The 21,918-nt window shown below is 41.6% G+C and overlaps 1 protein-coding gene and 1 long non-coding RNA gene across 2 annotated transcripts in view; one reads left to right on the forward strand and one right to left on the reverse strand.

Annotated features, from left to right (window-relative positions):
• LOC125739965 (NACHT, LRR and PYD domains-containing protein 3-like) overlaps positions 1-21,918 on the reverse strand; it is a 94,747-nt gene that overhangs the window by 16,996 nt on the left and 55,833 nt on the right. The window contains exon 12 of the mRNA XM_049010569.1: positions 13,744-13,877. Coding sequence (XP_048866526.1) covers positions 13,744-13,877 — 134 coding nt within the window. The remainder of the gene's footprint in view (positions 1-13,743; positions 13,878-21,918) is intronic.
• The window catches only part of LOC125739973 (uncharacterized), a 143,566-nt gene that overhangs the window by 16,758 nt on the left and 104,890 nt on the right, over positions 1-21,918 (forward strand). The gene's annotated exons all lie outside the window — the stretch shown is intronic.

A 21,918-nucleotide genomic window follows, 5' to 3' on the forward strand; every position in this document is an offset into this window, starting at 1 on the left:
CCCCCCACAGTCCAAAAACATGCTGAGGCTAATTGGACTTGCTAAATTGCCCGTAGGAATGCATGTGAGAGTGAATGGTGTGTGAGTGTGCCCTGTGATGGGCTGGCCCCCCATCCTGTGTTGTTCCCAGCCTCGTGCCCATTGCTTCCGGGATGGGCTCCGGACCCCCCTCGACCAAGTAGGATAAGCGGTTTGGAAAATGGATGGATGGATGGATGGATGATTGCTCTCTCTTTCAAAAATGCTGGGGAGATTTTTCATGTTGGTTTGAAAAGCAGTTCAATCAGACGCAGGTTCTGTCTCACCTCCCAGTTGTCTTTGTTTTACACTCCACAGGGGGGGTCATTTCAGAAGCAGCTCCCTCCATTTCTGTGCCGATCCAGACCAGATGACTGATGCTGGGGCTCCTGTGAAAATGAAATTGCTGCACTGAAATTGCACCAGACCGTGAGCCCAAATCCGAGGTTTGTGTCGATTCATGAGGCTGGTTAAATATACACTGGAAATACACTTAATGTAAATCCTGTCTTGGACATATGATCTGGACATATTAGCTTAGGCTAATGTAACCTGCATGTCCACATTACTGTTTTCCAATGTCTTTCCTACAGTTCCGGTGTGGAAAAGCCCCAAAGAGGGTTACCACACAGACTGCTGTGTACCCAGAGTGCAGCATGAGGGTGGACCAGTGATGGTCTGGACTGCAACATCATGGCATTCCTGAAGCCCACGACTTGTTCTAGATGTGCGTGTCACTGCCAAGGACAACTAAACCATTCTGGAGGACCATGTTCACCCACAGTTCAATCATTGTAAATAAGTGTCACTTTGCTCTACAAACCTGGCAACAGCTTTACCGAGCCGACCCACGTGCAGTGGACAATTAAAGGGAGCTGGAACCGCACAGTAATAATTATCTCTACGTGGAACGGGTCGGGTATGGCGTGGTTCCTGTATGCAAGTGGAAATGCACCTTTAGATCCTGCACAGTTTTGGCCAGCTGTGGTTTTGGGGCCCTTCAGTTACCTAGGGGGGCCTCGAGCGCTGATCCCCATGGCGACCATCAGCACCCGTTTTTGGACGAAATCTTCCAGTAACTATGCAGTGCTTGTTGTTTGCATCTTAGCACACTGGTTAATGGAAACTGTGGGTTTTGGGGTCTCAGGGCCCAGTTAATTTACATGAGACTCCGAAGCTCTGTCCCCTGTTTGTGAAGGCAGTCAGCAATCATTTTCAGATAAAATCCTCTGGTACTCTGGACAGCCCAGGGGGAAGAAGTGGCATAACGTATATGGCGGGGGGGGGGGCGTCTTGAAAGGTACGTGCCCTGGGGCCCATGATTTAATCTGCCAATGCACTGGTTTAATTACCAGTACTGCTGGCTGATATTAGAGCTTTATCAGTATTCAAAGTTAGCAGCACCAGAGCTAAAGAAACAACTACTAAAATAATGGAGATGATTGCACTGGGTGATCAGCAATTTTCCATAGTGGAGGATGAAGGACTTTGTCAGTCCAATCACCAATTAGAAGAGGGACCAACCCATGACATGTTTATAATTCAGTAGTAAATCTGGCCTGTATGTCGACCTTCCCTGTTCCACACAATAATAAGTGATGTAACATCATTTCAATAATCTGCACCGACAAACTCAGCAAGTTTCTCAGACAGCCGACGCCCTGGGCTTCCGGCAATGAACATTCACCATGACATCAAAACTGACAGCAAGGAAGAGCTACAAGAGTTTCATTCAACCGAGAGTCAGAGATTCAACTACAAGTAGGTAGCCAATGGGGACATGCGGGATGGGGGGTGTCCTGCCATTTAGCCTGAATGACTGAATTGAAAGTGCCTCCCTTTTGAGGTCCTGACTGATCCTTTCCAGTCACCAAATAAAAAATCACCAGCACATTGAATTTTGTTGATTGCATTATAGAAGTAAAGTTAACATTTGATACTTTAACATCAAAGCCATTATTTCATTTCAGATCCAGTCTGAGTGTATTTTTCACGCCGCTTCTATTAATTTATATACTGGTATGAGACCTGGAATTTCTACTGCATTTTATGTCTTGATCTTTTACTCTCACACATAAGCCCACAAATTATCAAAATCTGCCTTACAATAAATTTTATTTTTAAATTAGAAAAAGACCTCTGCTGAACAAATCATTTTCCCCCCAACAAGACAGTTAAAACAACACAAATAATTTTTTCTGGCTTTGGTTTTTATAGGCCGACCTGAATTGTACATTTTTTGTCCAAAATACACCAAGGGCTGCGTGAGCTACAAGTTAGAATTTATTTATATAATTATGCTGCATAGCTGATATGTGTGCATTTTATAGTCAGGCACGTAGCTAAGAAGTCAAAGTATGGGTTTGAACGCCCGTACCTGCCGAGAAGTTTGTCTATCAGACACCAGCTGCCTCTCAGCTGCCGATCACACCTGTACCAGGTAATAATCTAGCTTCTCCATAGTACCTGCAACCTTAAATCACCGGCGCCGCCACTGTATATAAGTGTGTTAAACGTGCTTATTATTATTTTTTTTTAATAATTGTATCTGTTAAATACAATCTTACCTTGCTATACAAAATGTCTTTATATTCCAGAATCTTATCCGTGTTTCTTGACAAAATGGAGACTCCAGCTTTAAAATACTTTCACTTTTATTTACACACAGCAGGAAATAGTTATATAGCTTCATACCAATCGCAGAAGCGGTCTAAGCAGAAATGGACACGGACTCAGTGGCACTGTTGCCAACTGCTCAGCAAGGAAAGTCGCTAATGCCTGTCCCAAAAGTCGCTAGTAGTCGCTAAATGACGCCATCGCCTCATTTGCATATTGTACACGTAGAACTACAAATGAACTATTCCACCCTGGCGGAGTTTTTTTAAAAATTATTTTTATTAATGGTAAACTAAATACAAACATTTTACAAGCACATCTTAGGATATAGTTCATTGTGACAATATATATGGTAGAAGAGAACTAAAACAACATCGACTGTGTTTATGTAATTATTGAGGTCTGTCTAGAATATCTTACTGTATCTAAAATCCCAAAATAAATAGTTTCAAAAGCATTACATGCAAAACAACAGGACACATTTATATCTCTTTTAATTTGGCATTCTTACAATTCACTGGATGACAACAGTGAAAAATCTTTAAACAGCTCTATAGGACCAGTACAATGCAGTTTACCCATTGCCAGAAAGTGATTAATGCCAATACCTTTTTACTGAAATCCTTTCTGCCTGAGTTGAACTCTTTAGCACAAATGGATAAGAACATTTTAAACCATGTACTCTTTTACCACTTTAAACAAGTATAATGCAACATTCCAACTAGTAAAGTGCTGTTTTCTACCTGACATAATGCAGCTTATACTTTGTCCCCAAGGAGTTTAATGTTTTAGATAGACTATACTTTAGTCTTGTGAGTTATTTATTAAACCTGAGGTCTCCCTTGATCAAACATGACGACATGTAACACCTTGTTACATAATATTTCGTTTATTCAGTGCAATTACCGTTTCTTAAGTTTAGGAGTGTTCTTATCTTTGGTAATTGGGGTTGGACATGGGGTTTCCTTAATCTGCCCCCAAGAAACACAGATGCAAAAAAATACAAAACAGAACGTAAGCATATTACTTTCAATGTGTTACGATCGGTGGAGAACGGGTAAGGCAAGCAGGCAAGGAGCAGGCAAGGAGCAGGCAAGGAGCAGGCAAGGAGCAGGCAAGGAGCAGGCAAGGAGCAGGCAAGGAGGCGAAGTTCGAGGAAAACTGGGGATTTATTCGGACAGGACTGAACACTAGCTCGAACATCGACAAACATCAATGACGGACAACGGACTCAGGCAAGACTTGGACTGAAATAGACAAGACATAAAAATAACTAGACACAGCTGGGTACGATCAGGGAAGCACACGTGGATAATCAGGGGGGCGTGGCACACACGAGGATCGTACGAGCCGGGCATGACACAATGTAGTTATTTTTCAATACTTGGTGCTAAAATAAAAACAGATGCTTGCAAGACCAAAATTTTAAAAACTATATACATGCAAAAAGAACCACTATATGTACAAGACAGAGTAAAGTTGGCCACACACAATAATTCCAACTTTATTCCATGCTAAGTATTCAAAAATTACTATATTCACACAATCACATAAATATCTGCTCTTAACACAATTTTCTGCTCTTAACACCTCATTTTTAAAATAAATAAAAACGTCAAACATTTCAATTGTCACTTTCCTTCCAATTTTCCTGCTAATAAAATTAGATAAATCTATCCAAAACATTCTTGTATAGATGCTTTTAAAAAAAGAAATTAATAGTAGATTCTGTCTCCATCCCACAAAAATCACAACTGTAATCTATCTCTTTGAACCTTTCTAAGACTTAACAACTTCTGGGCCTTCATAATTTTTACAAGCATTCTTAAGAAAATGTACTTCACTTCTAGACAGTGCGTCAAAGACCAAAGAATATTCTTTAGGTTTAATAGGTATTTTGGGGTGTAAAGTTATGTTTATACACCGACAACCATGACAGAAGTGCCTGCCTGTGAAAATTACTTCATGTGACAGGTAGTTTTTCAACTGAGAAATTGCACTTTAACAAAAATTCAATGCCACCAAAAGAATTAAACAAACACTTTGGGAAAAGATTCCAGAGGCTATTCTGATCATTGTAATATATAAAATTATATATTAATTTATCCAATTTATTGACAATGTCCTTTGACACATCAAGAGACGGTGAGACATACCGATCTACATATCCCTTCTGCTTTGGATAGCAATATGCGTCCGTACAATGACAGATCCCTCAATAATCAAGAATCTAGTTTGCTTTTAGTTTTTTTTATAATGGGGCTAAAGTTGAATTCACACCTCTGTCCGACATCTTTACAGATAACTATTCCCACGTAGACCACATTATCTTTAATGGGAACCCCACATATTTCATGAGCATTACTATCTTTAAGCGGGAACAGTGCTGATTTAGTAGCATTCATCCTCAAACCTGATACTGAAGAAAACTTTTGCACACATTTAACAGCCTTAGAAACCTCATTTATATCCTTCAAAACGACTGCTGTGTCATCAGCTAATTGATAGAGGTTAACTTGTTTATGAATAGCTAAAATTCCAGGAAAAAAATTGATTTTTAATATGCATGTTCATAACTTGAGTCACTAACAAAAATAAGAAGGGGGACAGGGGACAACCCTGTCTAATTCCACGACCTATATTAAACCTTTGTGATGTCTCGAGAGCTAATTTCACTGAGCTGTTACAACCATTATAACGAGTTTTCACTGCATTTAAGAAATAATGCCCAAAACCAAAAGACTTGATGACTTTAAAGATAAAATTATGCTCAACTGTATCAAGTCTTATAAAAGTCAATAAACAAAATAAAACTCTCATCCTTAATAAATTTTCTATAATCAATCATGTCCAGAATTAATATTATATTATTACTAATAATATATATTAATACTATATATAAAGTATTTTTATGAGGTTTGGGGATCAAACTAATTACACCCTGCTATAATGTAGGAGGCAATTCAGCACTTTCAATGGCTTCTTGAAACACTGAAAGTAAAAAGGTTCCTCACTGAAAAACTTGTAAAATTCACCCGTCAAACCATCATTTGTTATCTTTAAGGGACTTAATGCAACCAGTAATCTCATGCCGATTTATTACCTCATCACATGTACTTTTAAAACCTTCATCAGTTTTTCTAATATCGGCTGATAGATCATGAAGGAATGTATTAATTCCACTAATGTGAGTATCACGATCGATGTGCAGCGGACGGGCGATCGTGCGGGTAAGGAGCAGGCAGGCAAGCGGGATATGGGGAAAACGGGGTTTTATTTGGGGAAACCGGAGCAGGACGGGAAACAGGCATTGACTCTCACAAACATCAATGACGGACAAGGGAAACCAGGGAGACCAGGACTTAAATACACAGGACTAATCAAAGTAACTAGACAAAGCTGGAGACGATCAGGGAAATACATGTGGGTAATCAGGGGACGTGGCACACACGAGGAGCGGACGAGCCGGGCATGGCAGTGAGAGGGTAAATATAAATTCTGATAGAATTTAGCAACGTACTTAGAAATTTCCTTTGTAGTCTCATTCGGTATACCATTTATTATCAGTTTGGACAATGAATTGCGCTCACCATTTTGTTTTTCCAGATTAAAAAAAAAAATTGTATTTTCCTCCCCTTTCTCTATCATTTACGTCTTGATCTTACAAATACCCCTCTTGCTTTCTCCTCATATATACTATCCAACTGGCTCTGAAGTGATGATAACTCCTCTAATTCCCAAGCAGTCAAGCCTTCTTCTTTACCAGTTAACTGAAAAATATCCCTTACTACCCGTACTTCTTCTTTTCTGATTTTTTCCAGTACTTTTCCCATTTTAATAACCACACTCCTTACCTCATACTTCATTAGTTACCAGGACTGACCAAATGTCTGCATATAACGGACCCATTCCCAATGCTTATCAAATAAATTATTTCAAATTTCAAGCCTTCATTTTCAAGTAATTTATTATTTAATTTCCAATAATTTATTTAGTAGTTTCTATAGTTTGATGTCCCAAGTGTATTAATACTAACCAAAAATTCTTTTCTGGTCTGCCAAAATAGATGGTTTAATTGAAACACATTCAACATTATCAGCCAAATCATCAGATATAAGCCAGAAGTCTATGCGAGATTGCAAAGAAAGATCCTTATTATTCCACGTAAACATACGTTTAGTCGGATGCTTATACCTCCAAATGTCTAAAATGCCCAACCGTAAAGAGACATCATGAAGAGCACAGTTTGATCTATGGTCTTTTGGTGGCCATCTATCTATACAATCGTCAGTCACCATGTTGAAATAATTTTTGCTGAAGGATGTCTAGATGTCAACAAATTAATTTTTTGTTCTAGTCTCTAAAATAATTTGTTATTTAATGTTTTATTATTGGTGGCATATATATTAATAAGAACAAACATTGTATTATGGGATTCAACAACTAATGTAATCCATCTGCCTACATTATCTTTTTCAAAATCCAAAATTTGACCTCCAAACCTACCTTTTAAAATAGCGACCCCTGATCTCACCACCCCAGTTTTCCAAAATGTATTATCTGTAGAACATGCGTGTGTTTCTTGCACGAAATAAAAATCTGCACATTTGCTCTTACAATACAAGAATAAGGATTTCCTTAAACGTATATTTCTGATACCCCTGGCATTAACTGAAAAAAAAAACGAAACAGACATTAACAACAGATTAACAGATAAGTAGTAGCAAAATAGACTGTAGCCTTAACACACTTTAATTCTTGTTTTCTAGCTGCCCATGTTTTGACCCCTTGTCGTCTTTTTCTTCTTGTTTGCTTCAGTCTTACTAATCAAACCCCTGTTCTGCCAGGCTGCACTGTGGATCGTATGGCTCTCCAGCATGCCCCACCATAACAGTACCAGCCCCCAGAAATTTCATTTTCATTCCACAGAACTTTAATTAAGCCGTGAAGTCAGATTCTCACAGACAAATATGATTAATCATACATAACTCTGGAGTGTCTTACTCCTTTGGTGTGGTTCTTTTGGATTAGTGAGTACAGAAATACACCAGTCCCACTCTCATCACGCCTAGTGGGAATTGTGGGATTTTATTATGCTTATAACAGTTTTGCAAAGAAATTATAATTATTCCTCATTTTCTTTTGTTGCATATAATAGGGGGAATAATATAACTTATGATCAGGTAACTTCAAAAGCAGACGGGCATCACGTGCATATTTTGCCTTATGATATCAGATTGTACAACAATAACAAATATATCTTTGTATAGCGCGTTTTCACAACGTTACATCGTCTCAAAGCGCTTTACAGCATCCCCACCCAAAACCCCCAGTGAGTAAACCAAAGGCAACAGTGGCAAGGAAAAACTCCCTGGAAGGAATTTGCCCAGGATGTCAATCTTCTCCTGCATCCTCATGTAGCATTAATGCTGGTTCGGGAAAAAAACAATATCAGTAACTTTTATACTCATTAAAGCTAAATAAATGTTTGCTGTGGGGACAGTTTGTATGATGTACTGTTTTGTTCACGAACTGCAAATCCACTGTTTGCCCAGTCTGCTCTTCTCAGTCTGACCTCAGTCCAGAACCACACCCACTGCAGCCTGAGAAGCAGGAAGCTCCTCCCACTCTCACCAAAAAGAACTGTGAACAAAATGAAAACTTAGTATTTTTGGAAAAGATATAACAAGCCATCATGTTATTCAATAAACAGGAATAAATGGCAGCACAGCGCCCTCTGCAGCCTGACATAGAGCAAGTCAGCATGAACAGCCCTCCAGGCTTCTCTACCCAAGCGCCACCCCTCGTCTAAACCAGCCGGAGTATTTATAGTAGGTGTGAATGTGCCTAATATGGACAACATGCAGTTGTGTGTTACATGTCTGAAAGGGCAACTCCACAAAATGTCTGATCCTGATTCTACTGACAATGTCTGCAGTTCATGTGTAAAAACGGCTATTGATTCCCTCACTCTTACCCCCTCCCTCGGTGTGCATGTGGTGGTCTGACTTCCCTGACAGTGAATATACACTCATTTTCTCACCCTTTCCATTACATCTGTAATTTAGGGACCCTTTCTGCCCTCCCCCCGTTTTCCCCTGTCAGTCCAGTTCACTTTTTGCTGTGTCCGATTCTCTTTTCCCTTGAGGCTGATTTCCGAGAGGCTTGGCACAGTTGAAACACTTCGCCATGAGGAGCTCCAGCCCCCTCTTCCTGCATCCCTCCATCGCTGTGCCTGGTATGTGCTCTTCAAGGCCTGTGGATAAAGTCTGAACGGCCCCGTTTGGATTCTCCCGTCTCTCCTCAGGGCCCCACAACCTGCCACCACCTGAGGAGCTGGGGGGTCATCGCCCCACCCTGCAACCTGCTGCCCAGGATGGCAATCCTCTCCTGCATCCTCATTTCTCCACCTTGCGATGCCCAGGGAGAATCATCAGCTTCCCTGTTTTCCCTCCTTTTTCTGAGCCAGGGGAGTTTGTTCTCTGATATCACCTAAATGACTGCGTCCTTGCTCTGTTCAAACTGCTCCATGTGTGTTGGACTCTTACCCAAGCAAGACTGTGGCCATTTTGAACACATTTACGCCAAATGAGATTCGTAAACTTTTGTGTTTGATTATTTCAAGCAAAGTTAATGGATGAATCAACTATGCAAGTTCAGTTCACCTTGAAATAAATGAAAACATCTGTATATTGTTGAAGGAACAGAAATGTGTGTTTGTCTTCCTTAGAGAAAAGAAATATGTGTGTGTCACAGTAACAAGACGTATTTTTCTGTGAGAAGTAAAAATGTGTTACGCTTTTTTTGAATTACTTGTGAAATTGTTTATTTAGGTAGTAAACATATGGTTTTCTGTTAATGATTCTTCTCCCGTGTTTTAATAGTGGTGAGAGAGACGCCGTTCGCTAATTAGCTATTCGATTGTCAGGTATAGTAAGTAGTTCACCATTTTAGTTAACAAATATTTATTCCTGCTTGTATTTTGATCATTTAGTCTAATGCATAAACTTTAACATATAAACTTTAATGTAAACATAAACACAATTAGATTAAATCAGCATATATTATAACCATGTAGCAGTTATAATATATGTAATAGTTATAATATATATACATATAATATATGCTGATTTAATCTAATTGTGTTTGTTATAGGATAAGCGGTTTGGAAAATGGATGGATGTTCATTTACATTAAAGTGCATTTATTTAATTGTATTATATGATTTATGTTACTAATTCAACTCAGTTATGCTTTGAGCAGCGCTGAACCAGGACATTAATATTCAATTTCAATTCAATTCAATTTATTTTTATATAGCACTTTTCACAACAAGGTTGCCCCAATGCACTTTACAAGAGTGTGTTTTGGAACATCCAACAATGATAACAACAGAACACAGAAACAGTGAAAATGGAAAAATGAAAGAGAAAGCCAGATGACAGCGGAGGAGAGGAACTAAAAACTCCCAAGTAGGGAGAAAAAAAACCTCTGGGGGTCCAAGGTCAACTGGCAGTCCCACCCCCCTGGGCATGCTAACATTACTGGGCAAAGGTAAAGAAGTAGCCGGATAGTTTGCTGAGAGCAAGGTGTAAACTGTGATCTGTTCCATCAGTGAGACAGTCCTCCACATAGGCCTGTGTCGGGTGGCAGGATGGAAGCTGCACCAACATTGTCACAGATCGCAGGTCACATCTGTGATGGCACCCTTCCATAGACCCTGATGGCAGCTCAGAAGGTGCCCCCTCGGGCACCCTCCTGACATGTGGGAAGAAAGGCAGAGAGTGCAGGTGTCAAAGAGTGCACTAATACATTAATGGACAAGCACGGTAAGTAAAAATGGCACGTACAAGCAGCATCAGCAGCCATAATTACAGTGTTAAGTGTTAACTTGTGGGTAAGCTAAACTGAAATAATAGGTCTTCAGTCGAGAGTTAAAGGCTGAGACCGATTCATCATCCTGAACATAGGCTGGTAAGCCATTCCACAGTATAGGGGCCCTGTAGCAGAATGCTTTACCACCAACAGTCACTTTAGTTATATGTGGCACTACAAGGAAACCTGCATTCTGCGACCTGAGTGGACGGTGTGGGCTGTAAGCTTGGAGTAACTCTGTTAGGTAGCTAGGTGATAGGCCTTGAAGTGCTTTATATGTGAGTAGGAGAACTATGAAGTCAATCCTGAACCTCACAGGAAGTCAGTGCAGGGAGCTAAGAGCAGGCGTTATGTGTTCAAACTTCTTTCTCCTAGTGACAATTCGGGCTGCTGCATTTTGAATACGCTGCAAAGTATGCAATGTGCAGTGTGTGCTCCCAGATAACAGAGCATTACAGTAGTCTAACCTGCTGTATACAAAGGCATTTATCAGTTTCTCAGTGTCTTGCATAGAGAGAAATTGTCATAGTTTTACAATGTTACACAGCTGCAAGAAGCACACTTTCGATACTGAGTCCACATTTGAATGAGAGGCTTGTATCTAAGATGATGCCCAGGTTGCATGCTGTGCTGTTCAGGGAAAAGTTCAGCCCCTTGGAATGGAGTGTGGAAATAATGGCATTCTTACCCATGGACCTGCTTCCAAACAACAGAACCTCGGTTTTCTGGGCATTTAATGATAAAAAGCTTTTGGCCATCCAGGTCTTTAGTTCAGTAAAACAATTAGCTAAAGTGACAATAGGTGTAGTGTCATTAGGCGTAACTGACAGGTATATTTGTGTGTCATTTGCATAGGAATGACAGTTAACATTATGTTTTCTCATTATGTCACCTAAAGGCAGCATATATAGAGAGAATAAAGGACCGAGAACTGACCCCTGTGGTACTCCATATTTGACTGGTGACATAGATGACGGAGTATTGTGGAAAAGGAGGACCACACTCCCCTTGGAGACTGTAAGGGGTTGCTGCAGGAGGGTAGTATTCGCTATGGGATATCAGTCACAATTCAGGATAGACAAGATGGGAGGGGGGGGCTGCTGACCGTATTTCACCAGATACACGTTCTCAATCAGGAGAGGGGCGCAATTAGTTGTACTCTGGGTCAGTTCGTGCCAAATCAACCAATGTCCAGAAAAGTTCCATGGGCATCATTCCTGATTTTGATGAAAACTTGGTATTTTGATCCTTATAGAGAACACTGAAAATTCCATAAGTTTTATTGAAAAATTCTGATGCAGTCCAAAGTTATGGCCCTTTCAAATTTGGGTGCCACGCCCCTTTTTTGCACTCGCGAAACATGCATGTCATTCGTAAGGGTGTTCAGGAGACCATATCTTCGTTTCTAAGCATGCTAGTATCCTGGTATACCTTTCCCTGCTCTTTCAGAATATGTCATTAAAATTAAGCTCAGGGGAAGCACTTCAAAGCTATGGACCTGCAAAAATCAGTTTTTGGTTCACTTTTTTCGGATTTTGACCCCAAGCTGAGGGGTCACCACCACACCAACATCCAATATTCTTCTATATTTTTGTTATTTGAGGAAGATCCTGTAAGCAGATGCAAATTCATTCTAAATAACCATTTATTCTTTGATATATTGCCATCTGAAAATGGTCAGAGGTGAGAAATCCCCCACAGGACCCCCTACTTCGGGGGCGTGGTTGACTGTGTAGATAGTTAGTGATAGGCATGAAACTTATACAGTTGGAAGAAGCATATCTGAACTATAAATTCTGAAAATATAACTCTCAACTCAACTCCTTCAATATAAACTCCCAGGGTCAAATATGACATTTTCAAGTCTTTCCGTTCAGCTGCCAAGAGGTCAATTTTGAGAGTACCCCTCTTGAAATGTGAATCTAATGAGAAGCAGCTTGTCAGCGATAATTATAACCTTAAACAACCTAGGTCAGGTTAACCTAGCCGCGCAATTAAGTAAACTAAATTAGTACAGCGTCACTTATCACTTATAATCTATAAACTTAGTACTTACATTCGTCAGTGACGCATACATGAAACCAGGGACTTTATTTACTGCCAAGAACAACTAAACTAACTATAAAAAACTGCAGCTCGCCAACTTGCTGCCTATTCCTTCAGGCTGTCCCGCGCTCTCTGGTCTCGCCAGACTTCCATTTGTGCTCTAATCGGCGGCATTCCTGTTTGCAAGAGCATGTGTAATCATTAAACCATGGGGAGTGCCTAGTGGTTTTTACAACTTTATTTTTCAAAGGAGCTGTTACTAATGTGATTTATTACATTTTTTTGTTTTTAACTCTATGGATATTCAGTTATGTTTCCCGTCTACTTTTACATGGTTATAATATATGCTGATTTAATCTAATTGTGTTTGTTATCTTCATTTACATTAAAGTGCATTCATTTAATTGTATTACATGATTTATGTTACTCATTTACCTGTTATGCTTTCAGCAGCACTGAACCAGGACATTAATGGGACACAAAAGGAAGCCTTTATTGTCGGTGTATATGTAGCAAATACAATATATAGACAGAAACATATAAAATGTACATATAAGGGGAGAGGAACCCCCCCCCCCCATTTTATTACATTTTAATCAGGGAGAAAAACTCATTTCCTGTATTTGTTCAGCTTGCCGAACCCATTCATCTTTGTCTAACATACGTCACACTTCAAACACAGTATAAAGGGTTATACTGGTTATAAAGCAGAGATTTTACCTTTTTGCCCTGGAGAAGCAGCGACATGTGACTCTGATAAGGTAAAAATGATTCCTCCAGCACAGTGAGCTATCCCAGCATGCACAGGGACACAGAGGAGTTTGTATAAACATAAAACCCTGGATAGAGGTGTTTAGTGAATGAGCAGGTGAAGCTGTGCAGGGGGGTCAGTCCATCAGAGGAGACTCTGTAGAAGGACAGAGTACCAGCCTCCCGGTCCAGATACACTCCTACTCTGCAGGAGCCTGAGGGCTCTATGGGTATGACAGTCCGTTTATTATTGTGCCAGACAGAGTATCTGTCAGTATTACAGCACAGACTCCATGACTTGTCATTGTATCCAAGCCGACAGTCAGCACTCCCTCCTTTCCTCCCGATTCCTTTATAAGTCACTCCTATCCAGGCTTCATCTCCATCCCACTCAGCCTCCCAGTAACAGCGACCAGTCAGACTCTCCCTGCACAGAACTTGGTACCAGCGGTCAAATCTCTCTGGATGATCAGGATAGGGCTGCTTTGCCCCCCATGTCACCTTCCTGTTCCCCTCTGACAGAGACAGGCTTCTGTTTGCTGTGTTGGGGTCCAGCGTCAGTTGACAGGCGTCTGTAGGCAAGAGGAAGAGCGATTAATCCCATGACGAAGCCCAGCATCTCCATCATTATCACTGTCACACCTCACACACTCACTAACACAGAACTCGCTCCAATACACACATTTTATTCCCCATATACTCATGTAGACGCCCGAGTCCGCGGCGCTCCGGCTGCCCCCTGCGCTGTGACACACACTGGGGACCGAACTGCACTTTATCCTGTCCTCTAATATTCTGTACGATACATAAAATATAAACACAGCACAGCGTCCCCTAACGAAGCAGGAATTCAAGTATGTGAAATAGCTCAGGAAATATCGGATGGCCCCGCGATGGGGGCGAGAAAACGCGCCTAAATGCTGCGCGTGCTAAAGTAACAGGTTTAATTACAGGTAAACAACAATATAAACAACATTAATCAAACACGTTAAATATGAAACTGTAGCCCAAAGAGTACCACTAAACGTTAATTTGTATTTACGTCAAAATAAAAAGTTCCTTCAAACCACTTCGGACACACACCCCCCTTCAGCATCGTTCAACACCGACTAATGATGTGTCGGTCGCGAACTAGCCGCTCAAAAGATCCGGATCCGGACCGAGAGACACTTTTATAAATCAAAATGCCATCGCGGCTCAGCGCTGCATACTGCTCTGACTATGACTGAAGTCAGTGTTAAAGGCGTGCGAGGCGCGCGACCAATCACGTGCTGAGGTAGACAAGGTTCATACCATCAGGTTAAACGTACGAAGGGGCGGGGGTGCGCGTGCTGACGGTGTTCAGGTGCAGAGCGGGAGGGAAGGAGAGGAGGAGAGAAAGAGAGGGATTGCGGTGCGCGTATAGTAGGAAAGATGAGTGATAGTCGGGTACGAAGGATGTGCTGGTCTGACCCCCCAGCCTGTGAATACATAATGTATTTCTACAGAAGTTCCCGGACTATTGTTTTTATTTAAGAAAGTAATCATCTTTAAACCTAAAACAACCTTTTTAAATAAAAAAGGAAAAAAACACACATAACAATAATTGTGTGAATGCTACCATGAAGTAGTATTAATGACATTAAAAATAAAAACATGCTAACAAACTTACATTTCTGGACCCCTAGTCTGGTCCTGCACTTTCCACTGTGGTCCACACTACAGCAGAAGCAGAATGACATAGTACAGGTTGATCCATTTATTTAATTGTTGTATTTTCTCCACATACACTGCAGGTGCAGACACACATTCTATACTCACTTCAGTTTCTCTAGTTTACATTTGGGATCCTCCAATAGAGCAGAGAGCAGCTTCACTCCTGAGTCTCCTGGGTGATTGTAGCTCAGGTCCAGCTCTCTCAGGTGTGAGGGGTTTGACCTCAGAGCTGAAGCCAGGGAAGAACAGCCTTCTTCTGTGACTCTACAGAATGGCAGCCTGCAAAGAGACAGACAATATCTTTGCAATAGATAAGATCACTTCACCAGTATTAGTATTACATCTAAGTAAATGTAACAACTTCAATAAATATTTCAATAATTACAGATTACAGTGTGGAATACCCAGTAAAACTGACCTCAGTATCTCCAGTTTACAGTGCGAATCCCCCAGTCCAGCAGAGAGCAGCTTCACTCCTGAATCCTGCAGGTTATTGTCACTCAGGTCCAGCTCTGTCAGCTGAGAGGAGTTTGATCTGAGAGCTGAAGCCAACACTTCACAGCATTTCTCTGTGAGTCTACAGCTGTTCAGGCTGGAAAAGGAAACATCTTAAGACATAAATACATACATCACACACAGGTATACCAAATAAAATATCAAAATAAACATTTTTGTTTTATAATACAACAAATAATGAAGTATATACTTACTCAGATGAATAGATGTTGGTACAATACAGCTTCTCCTGTGAGTTTACAGTGTATTTTCTCTATTTGTGGTACATTTTCATAAGTTATTGCTGTATGCTTCATAAGATTCCCAAATCCTGTTCTGTATTATCTTACAGAGCCAGTTTGAATAATGGCATGAGAGTGAACATGCTCTAAAATCCATTCATTAACTGGGAAATATTAATATATGAGAAATTTTGTTGTTTCCCTGTCCTAGTCAGCAACAGGAATAGTTTTTTTTGACACTCCCCAGCCGAGACGAACCTGCTTTTTAATGACCTTACAAGGTGAGTTACCCTGTGACTCTGTAATATCTGCATAAGTATTTTTATAAAGCTCTGAGCAGCGCTGGGGCTCAGTGATCAGCACTACAGCCGACCCAGGGGTTCAGGGGTTTTGGGTTCAGTTCCTGCCTGGCATATGTGTGCGTGCGTGCGTGCGTGTGTGTGTGTGTGTGTGTGTGTGTGTGTGTGTGTGTGTGTGTGTGTGTGTGTTAATGTGGGATTTGAATGTCAAGAAGAGCTTATGTTTTTTCAATTGTCATTTCTTTATATGACTTTTGAATTGCTGACAGCATGACTGAAATCCTTACTTTTTGTTTTGCTGTTCCTGAGAAGCTGTTGAATTTCCAAAATACTAGTCAGACAATTATCAATCCTGTCAGATAGGGATCAAATAGTGATGCTTTATTCATCCCCCTGGTAAAATAGTGCTGTCGCCTCTCTGATCTTGCTCTCTCTGACACACACATACTGGTCAGAGTGCAGGGTTGTCCAGCATCCAGCCCCCTGAAGCTGGGGGGTAAGGGCCTTGCTCAAGGGCCCAAAACCAGCATCACTTTGCCGGTCAGGTATTTAAACCAGTGACCTTCTGGCCACAGGCACCGAGTCCGAACCCACTGGACCACACACCACACCAAAAATGTTGAAAGATAAATATACCCTGCAGTATCCAAAATTAAAAAGAATTCCTAGGTGGTCTTTATAAATACACTCTAATTGTTTGATAAAAGCAGAATCATGAATAACATCTGTACTTCTTTAGCAACAGACGCATGTAAGATCACTTACAGAGCTGTCCTAGATTTCTTGATCATGGGCAGCAGCCTCTTAAGACCTTCATCTGATTTGATGTATTTCTTCAGATCAAACACATCCAGCTCCTTATCTGACATCAGTAACACAAAGGCCAGAGCTGACCACTGTGCAGGTGAGAGGTTTCCTGCTGAAAGGCTTCCTGAACTCAGGTATCTTTGTATTTCCTCTGTTAGAGAATTGTCACCCATTTCATTCAGGCAATGGAACAGGTTGATGGTTCTTTCTGCAGATAAATTCTCCTGTATTTTGTCCTTGATGTACTGGGTTGTTTCCTTAATCTTATATGAACTGGTTCTTATCTGGCCCAGTAGCATTTTTAACAGATTCTTACTGGAATCTGTTGAGAGGCCAAGGAGGAAGCGGAGGTATAGGTCCAAGTGTCCATTCTTGCTCTTTAATGCTTCATCCACTGCAGTTTTCAGCAGGTGAGCTGATGAGTTTGACAGAAACATGTATAAAGCAGCGAGATACTCCTGGATGCTCAGATGCACAAAGCAGTACACCTTCTCCTGGTACAACCCATACTCCTCTTTAAAGACTTCTGTGCACACTCCAGAGTAAACTGCAGCCTCTGTGACATCAATGCCATTCTCTGTCAGATCTTGTTTATAAAATATGAGATTGCCTTTCTCGAGGTTATGAAAAGCCAGTTTACCAAGTTTTAAAAGGAATTTTTTCCCACATTTAGTCCATTTATTAAGCTTGATTTTATGTTTTTCCATATACTTGTCATTTTTTAAACTCGTCTGAAAGACCAGGAAGTGTGTGTACATTTCAGTCAGAGTCCTTGGAATTTCTCCACTGTCAGACTCACTAAAAAGGCTCTCAAGAACAGTGGCTGAAATCCAGCAGAACACAGGTATGTGGCACATGATGAAGAGGCTCTTTGATGATTTCACATGTGTGATAATCCTGCTGGCCAGGCTCTGATCACTAAATCTCTTCTTGAAATATTCCTCCTTCTGGGTATCATTGAAACCTCGTATCTCTGTCACCTGGTGGACACACTCAGGAGGTATCTGATTGGTTGCTGCAGGCCGGGAGGTTATCCAGAGGAGAGCTGATGGAAGCAGATTCCCCTTAATGAGGTTAGTCAACAGCACATCCAGTGACGTTGTCTTTGTTACATCAAACCAACTCTCATTGTTCTGAAAATCTAGAGGAAGGCGACACTCATCCAGACCATCAAAGATCAACAAAACTTTGTACCTAAACAGTTCAGCAGATTTAAATGACTTCAGTTCTGGGAGAAAATGGTGAAGCAGATCAATCAGACTGTATTCATCCTTAATCATATTCAGGTCCCGGAAAGGAAGAGCAAATATGAAGTGAATGTCCTGGTTTGCTTCTCCTTCTGCCCAGTCAAGAATAACTTTCTGCACTGAGACTGTTTTCCCGATACCTGCCACCCCTTTAGTGAGTACAGTTCTGATAGGTGTCTCACACCCACAAAAGGGTTTAAATATATCATTGCACTTGACTGTAGTATCTTCTGTTCGCCTTTTCTTGGATGCTGTTTCAATCTGTCTCACTTCATGTTCATCATTGACTCCTCCAGCTCCCCCTTCAGTTATGTAGAGTTCTGTGTAAATCTCTTTGAGAAGTGTTGGCTGTCCTTCCTTAGCTTTCCCTTCAAATACACGCTCAAATTTTTGCTTCAGGTTACATTTGATTCTACGCTGACATTGCAGCAGAAGATGCCCTGAAATGAAATGAGAGAGAAATGCTTTTTTTAAACTCCATCTCTCCATTTTCTGAAGCTGCAGAAAGGACCCGGGACCAAACCCAGGACCTTCTCGCTGTGAGGCAGCAGCACTAACCACTAACAATCAAATTACATCAAATGATAAACTGAAGTTTAATACACATTTTTTTCATAAACTATTTCTCTGTGGCAGATCAAACACACACTGAATGAGGTACAGCTCTTACTCTTCTCCAGCATGTCCGCGAGATCATTCTGCTCCATGGTCCTGAGGATGCACAGTGTGATCTTCAGAGCTCCCTCTCTACCACAGATCTTCTGCATCTGACCATCACTGTTCAGGTCATTGTCCTCCTCCAGCTGAGGCTCAGAGCATTCTGGGTCATACTGATCCAGGTACCTTTGGAATTTCATCAGCTCATCCTTCAGAAACATTTGAGCTTTTTCCTCTAGTAACTGAAATGAACAGTTACGGTTTAATTATTATCACTCCTGGAATGATATCATTTTATTATTTCACTTGTGAATTACTTGTAAGTATCACCCCTTTGACAGGATCAACTACTTATTGTACATCTGTTGATTATGTATGTCAATTCAGATGAAATTTTAGAAAATATACTTCAGTAATAAATGCACCTTGAAGATGGATGATAAGTCTCCTTTATGTGGATGTGAATTACACCTTTTCACTGGGTCCCTGGGAATAAAATACAAATATTCATCCATTAATCCATCCATCCTCCAGCCACTTATCCTGGTTTGGGGGTGGGTCAGGGTGGTCTATTTCAGACAGCAGAAGGCGTAAGATACGGGTTCACCCTGGGGGGGGGATTCTAGTCCATCACAGGGCACAGACACACAGAGGCTGTTATATGTCATGGGGATTTTAGAAAGTAGCTTAAACACGTGTTTTTGGACGGCAGGAGGAAACCCATGTGACAGAGGGAGAGCGTGCAGCTGCAGACAGACAGGGGGCTCAGCCTCCAACACTGGGGGGGTGAAGCCACAGCTCTGTCCTCTGTGCCGCCGCTAAAATAGGCATTTTATGGAAAGACAAAGGTCCTGCACTGACACTGACCACCACTGCTGCTGCTTGGGGGAATAATAACCTACATTTGTATTTAAATAGATGTAACTGCCATCCACATTCTGAGCTTATTTCATTAGGGCGGCTTCCTGACATCAGCTTGCCTATGACAGTATAAGATAATGATGTGTTGGTCGCGCACGAAACGGCTCTCGGAGCCGGCTCTTTGAAGTGAACGATCGGAGCCGGCTCCCGCCTGTGAGCTGGAGTCAGAGCTGCTTTTTTTCTTTCATGAATTTTTTTTCAAGCCGCACAGACTGGTCAAACGCACGATGCGCGTCTGCTCTGAGCAAGAAGGGGAGGGGCGGTGCTACAGGATGCGTTCGACTTGGGCTTAAGTCTTAAGTCGTCTTACTCTCTTGAAGTTTTTGTACCATGAGACATGGTGACGTTTTGCAGCGCCGGCCGAAGTTGGACAAAAAGAAATCTAACCATGATGTATTGCTTTAAGCCAGTGCCGTAAATAGCTGCGTGAAGTCGAACGCACCCATAGACAAATACAGCAATCACACGCACAAGACAGAGAAACAGGAGGGAAGGAGACGCGTGCGACAAAATGAATGACTGCAGGAAACGGAGTAAAATTTGGATACATTTCAATTACATTGATAATACAAAGGCAGAGTGTAGAGCATGCAAGGTTAAAATCTCATATCGAACAGGCTCTACAAATAACCTGCATTGGCACATGAGAACTGTACATCCATCAGTGCAGTGGGAAGAAAAAAGAAAAGCAAGTGAACCTGCTACTAATGAAAGTCACAGTTTGTCAATGTCTACACCATCATCCAGTACAGCACCACAACCACCTAGACCTACAACCTAGAGCTCTATGAGACAGTTTGTGCAAAAAAGCTATGACTCAAGTAAAACAGAAAACAACTGATGAGGAATTGGTTAAAATGATTGCATGAGATTTCCAACTATAATAATTCCACCCATCCATCCATTTTCCAAACCACTTATCCTACTGGGTCGCAGGGGGTCCAGAGTCTATCCTGGAAACAATGGGCACGAGGCAGGGAACAACCCAGGATGGGGGGCCAGCAGGGACGGATTATGGGTTGTGTGGGCCCCTGGGCAAAACGTTCGCGAGGGCCCCCCCCACCACCACCACCACAATTCAAGGGCCCTTGGCAGCCAAACACCCTCCCTATAGGGTCAAAGAATGTAGGCCCTCTAAAATAGACAAACGAAAATACATTGTTGATAAGCGTTGCAAATTGTTTTGGGCTAGGGGCCCCACGGGCCCCCTGCACCCCAAGGGCCTCTGGGCAGCGGCCCCGCTGGCCCGGTCTGTAATCCGTCCCTGGGGGCCAGCCCATCGCAGCACACACTCACACACCATTCACACACACATGCACAGCTATGGACAATTTAGCAACTCCAATTAGCCTCAGCATATTTTTGGACTGTGGGGGGAAACCGGAGTACCCGGAGGAAACCCCACGACGACATGGGGAGAACATGCAAACTCCACACACATGTGACCCAGGCGGAGACTCGAACCTGGGACCCAGAGGTGTGAGGCGACAGTGCTAACCACTGCACCACCATGCCGCCCCCCATAGTAATTCATTTCACTAATAATTTTACATTATTTTTGGTAATAAATTCATTTAAGCACCAAAAAAATCTGAAGAGCCACTTGGGAGCCGAAAGAGCCGGCTCTCTTAGAAGAGCCGGAATTCCCATCACTAGTATAAGAGAAGCAGTGACATCTAGCGGCAGCACAGAGCGACAGCAGGTAGCAGCCAGATGAGACGGTTCGGCAAGTAGCTCCCAGTTACTCAATGACATTCAGGGGTTACTTCTTGTAAAGTGATTAAGATGATTTCACACAGATGTCGACTTAATCGCTTTAACTATTTAGAGACGGAATTTGGGGGCTCCTCAGCTGATCTCGACTTTTATTTATAACAAACCCCGTGAAACAAATGTCTACTCCAAGCCATTTGTACAAAAGTTTTAGACAAAATAGTATATTCTATAACAATACATCTTTAACTTGGCCAATCGACCCCCGCCCTGATCGGTAAGTTGTATTGCTGGCCATGGGTGTAATGATACGGTCTATTCACAATTTTGTTTCGATAGAATATTAAGGGCTCACGGCTCAATACGCTCCGAATGTAATAAACAAATTATGACTGAAAACAGACTAAGATCTCGCTGGTTTTATTCTGTCTTTTTGGGCATGTATATTTACAAAGAAGCTGTTTTCAGACTATTTCTTTTCTCTTTTGCATTGTTTCCCTTATTCTGCAGAACAGCGCAAAATGCAAAAACAAAACC

This window comes from Brienomyrus brachyistius, chromosome 4, assembly GCF_023856365.1.
Source record: "Brienomyrus brachyistius isolate T26 chromosome 4, BBRACH_0.4, whole genome shotgun sequence".
Lineage (NCBI taxonomy): Eukaryota > Metazoa > Chordata > Actinopteri > Osteoglossiformes > Mormyridae > Brienomyrus > Brienomyrus brachyistius.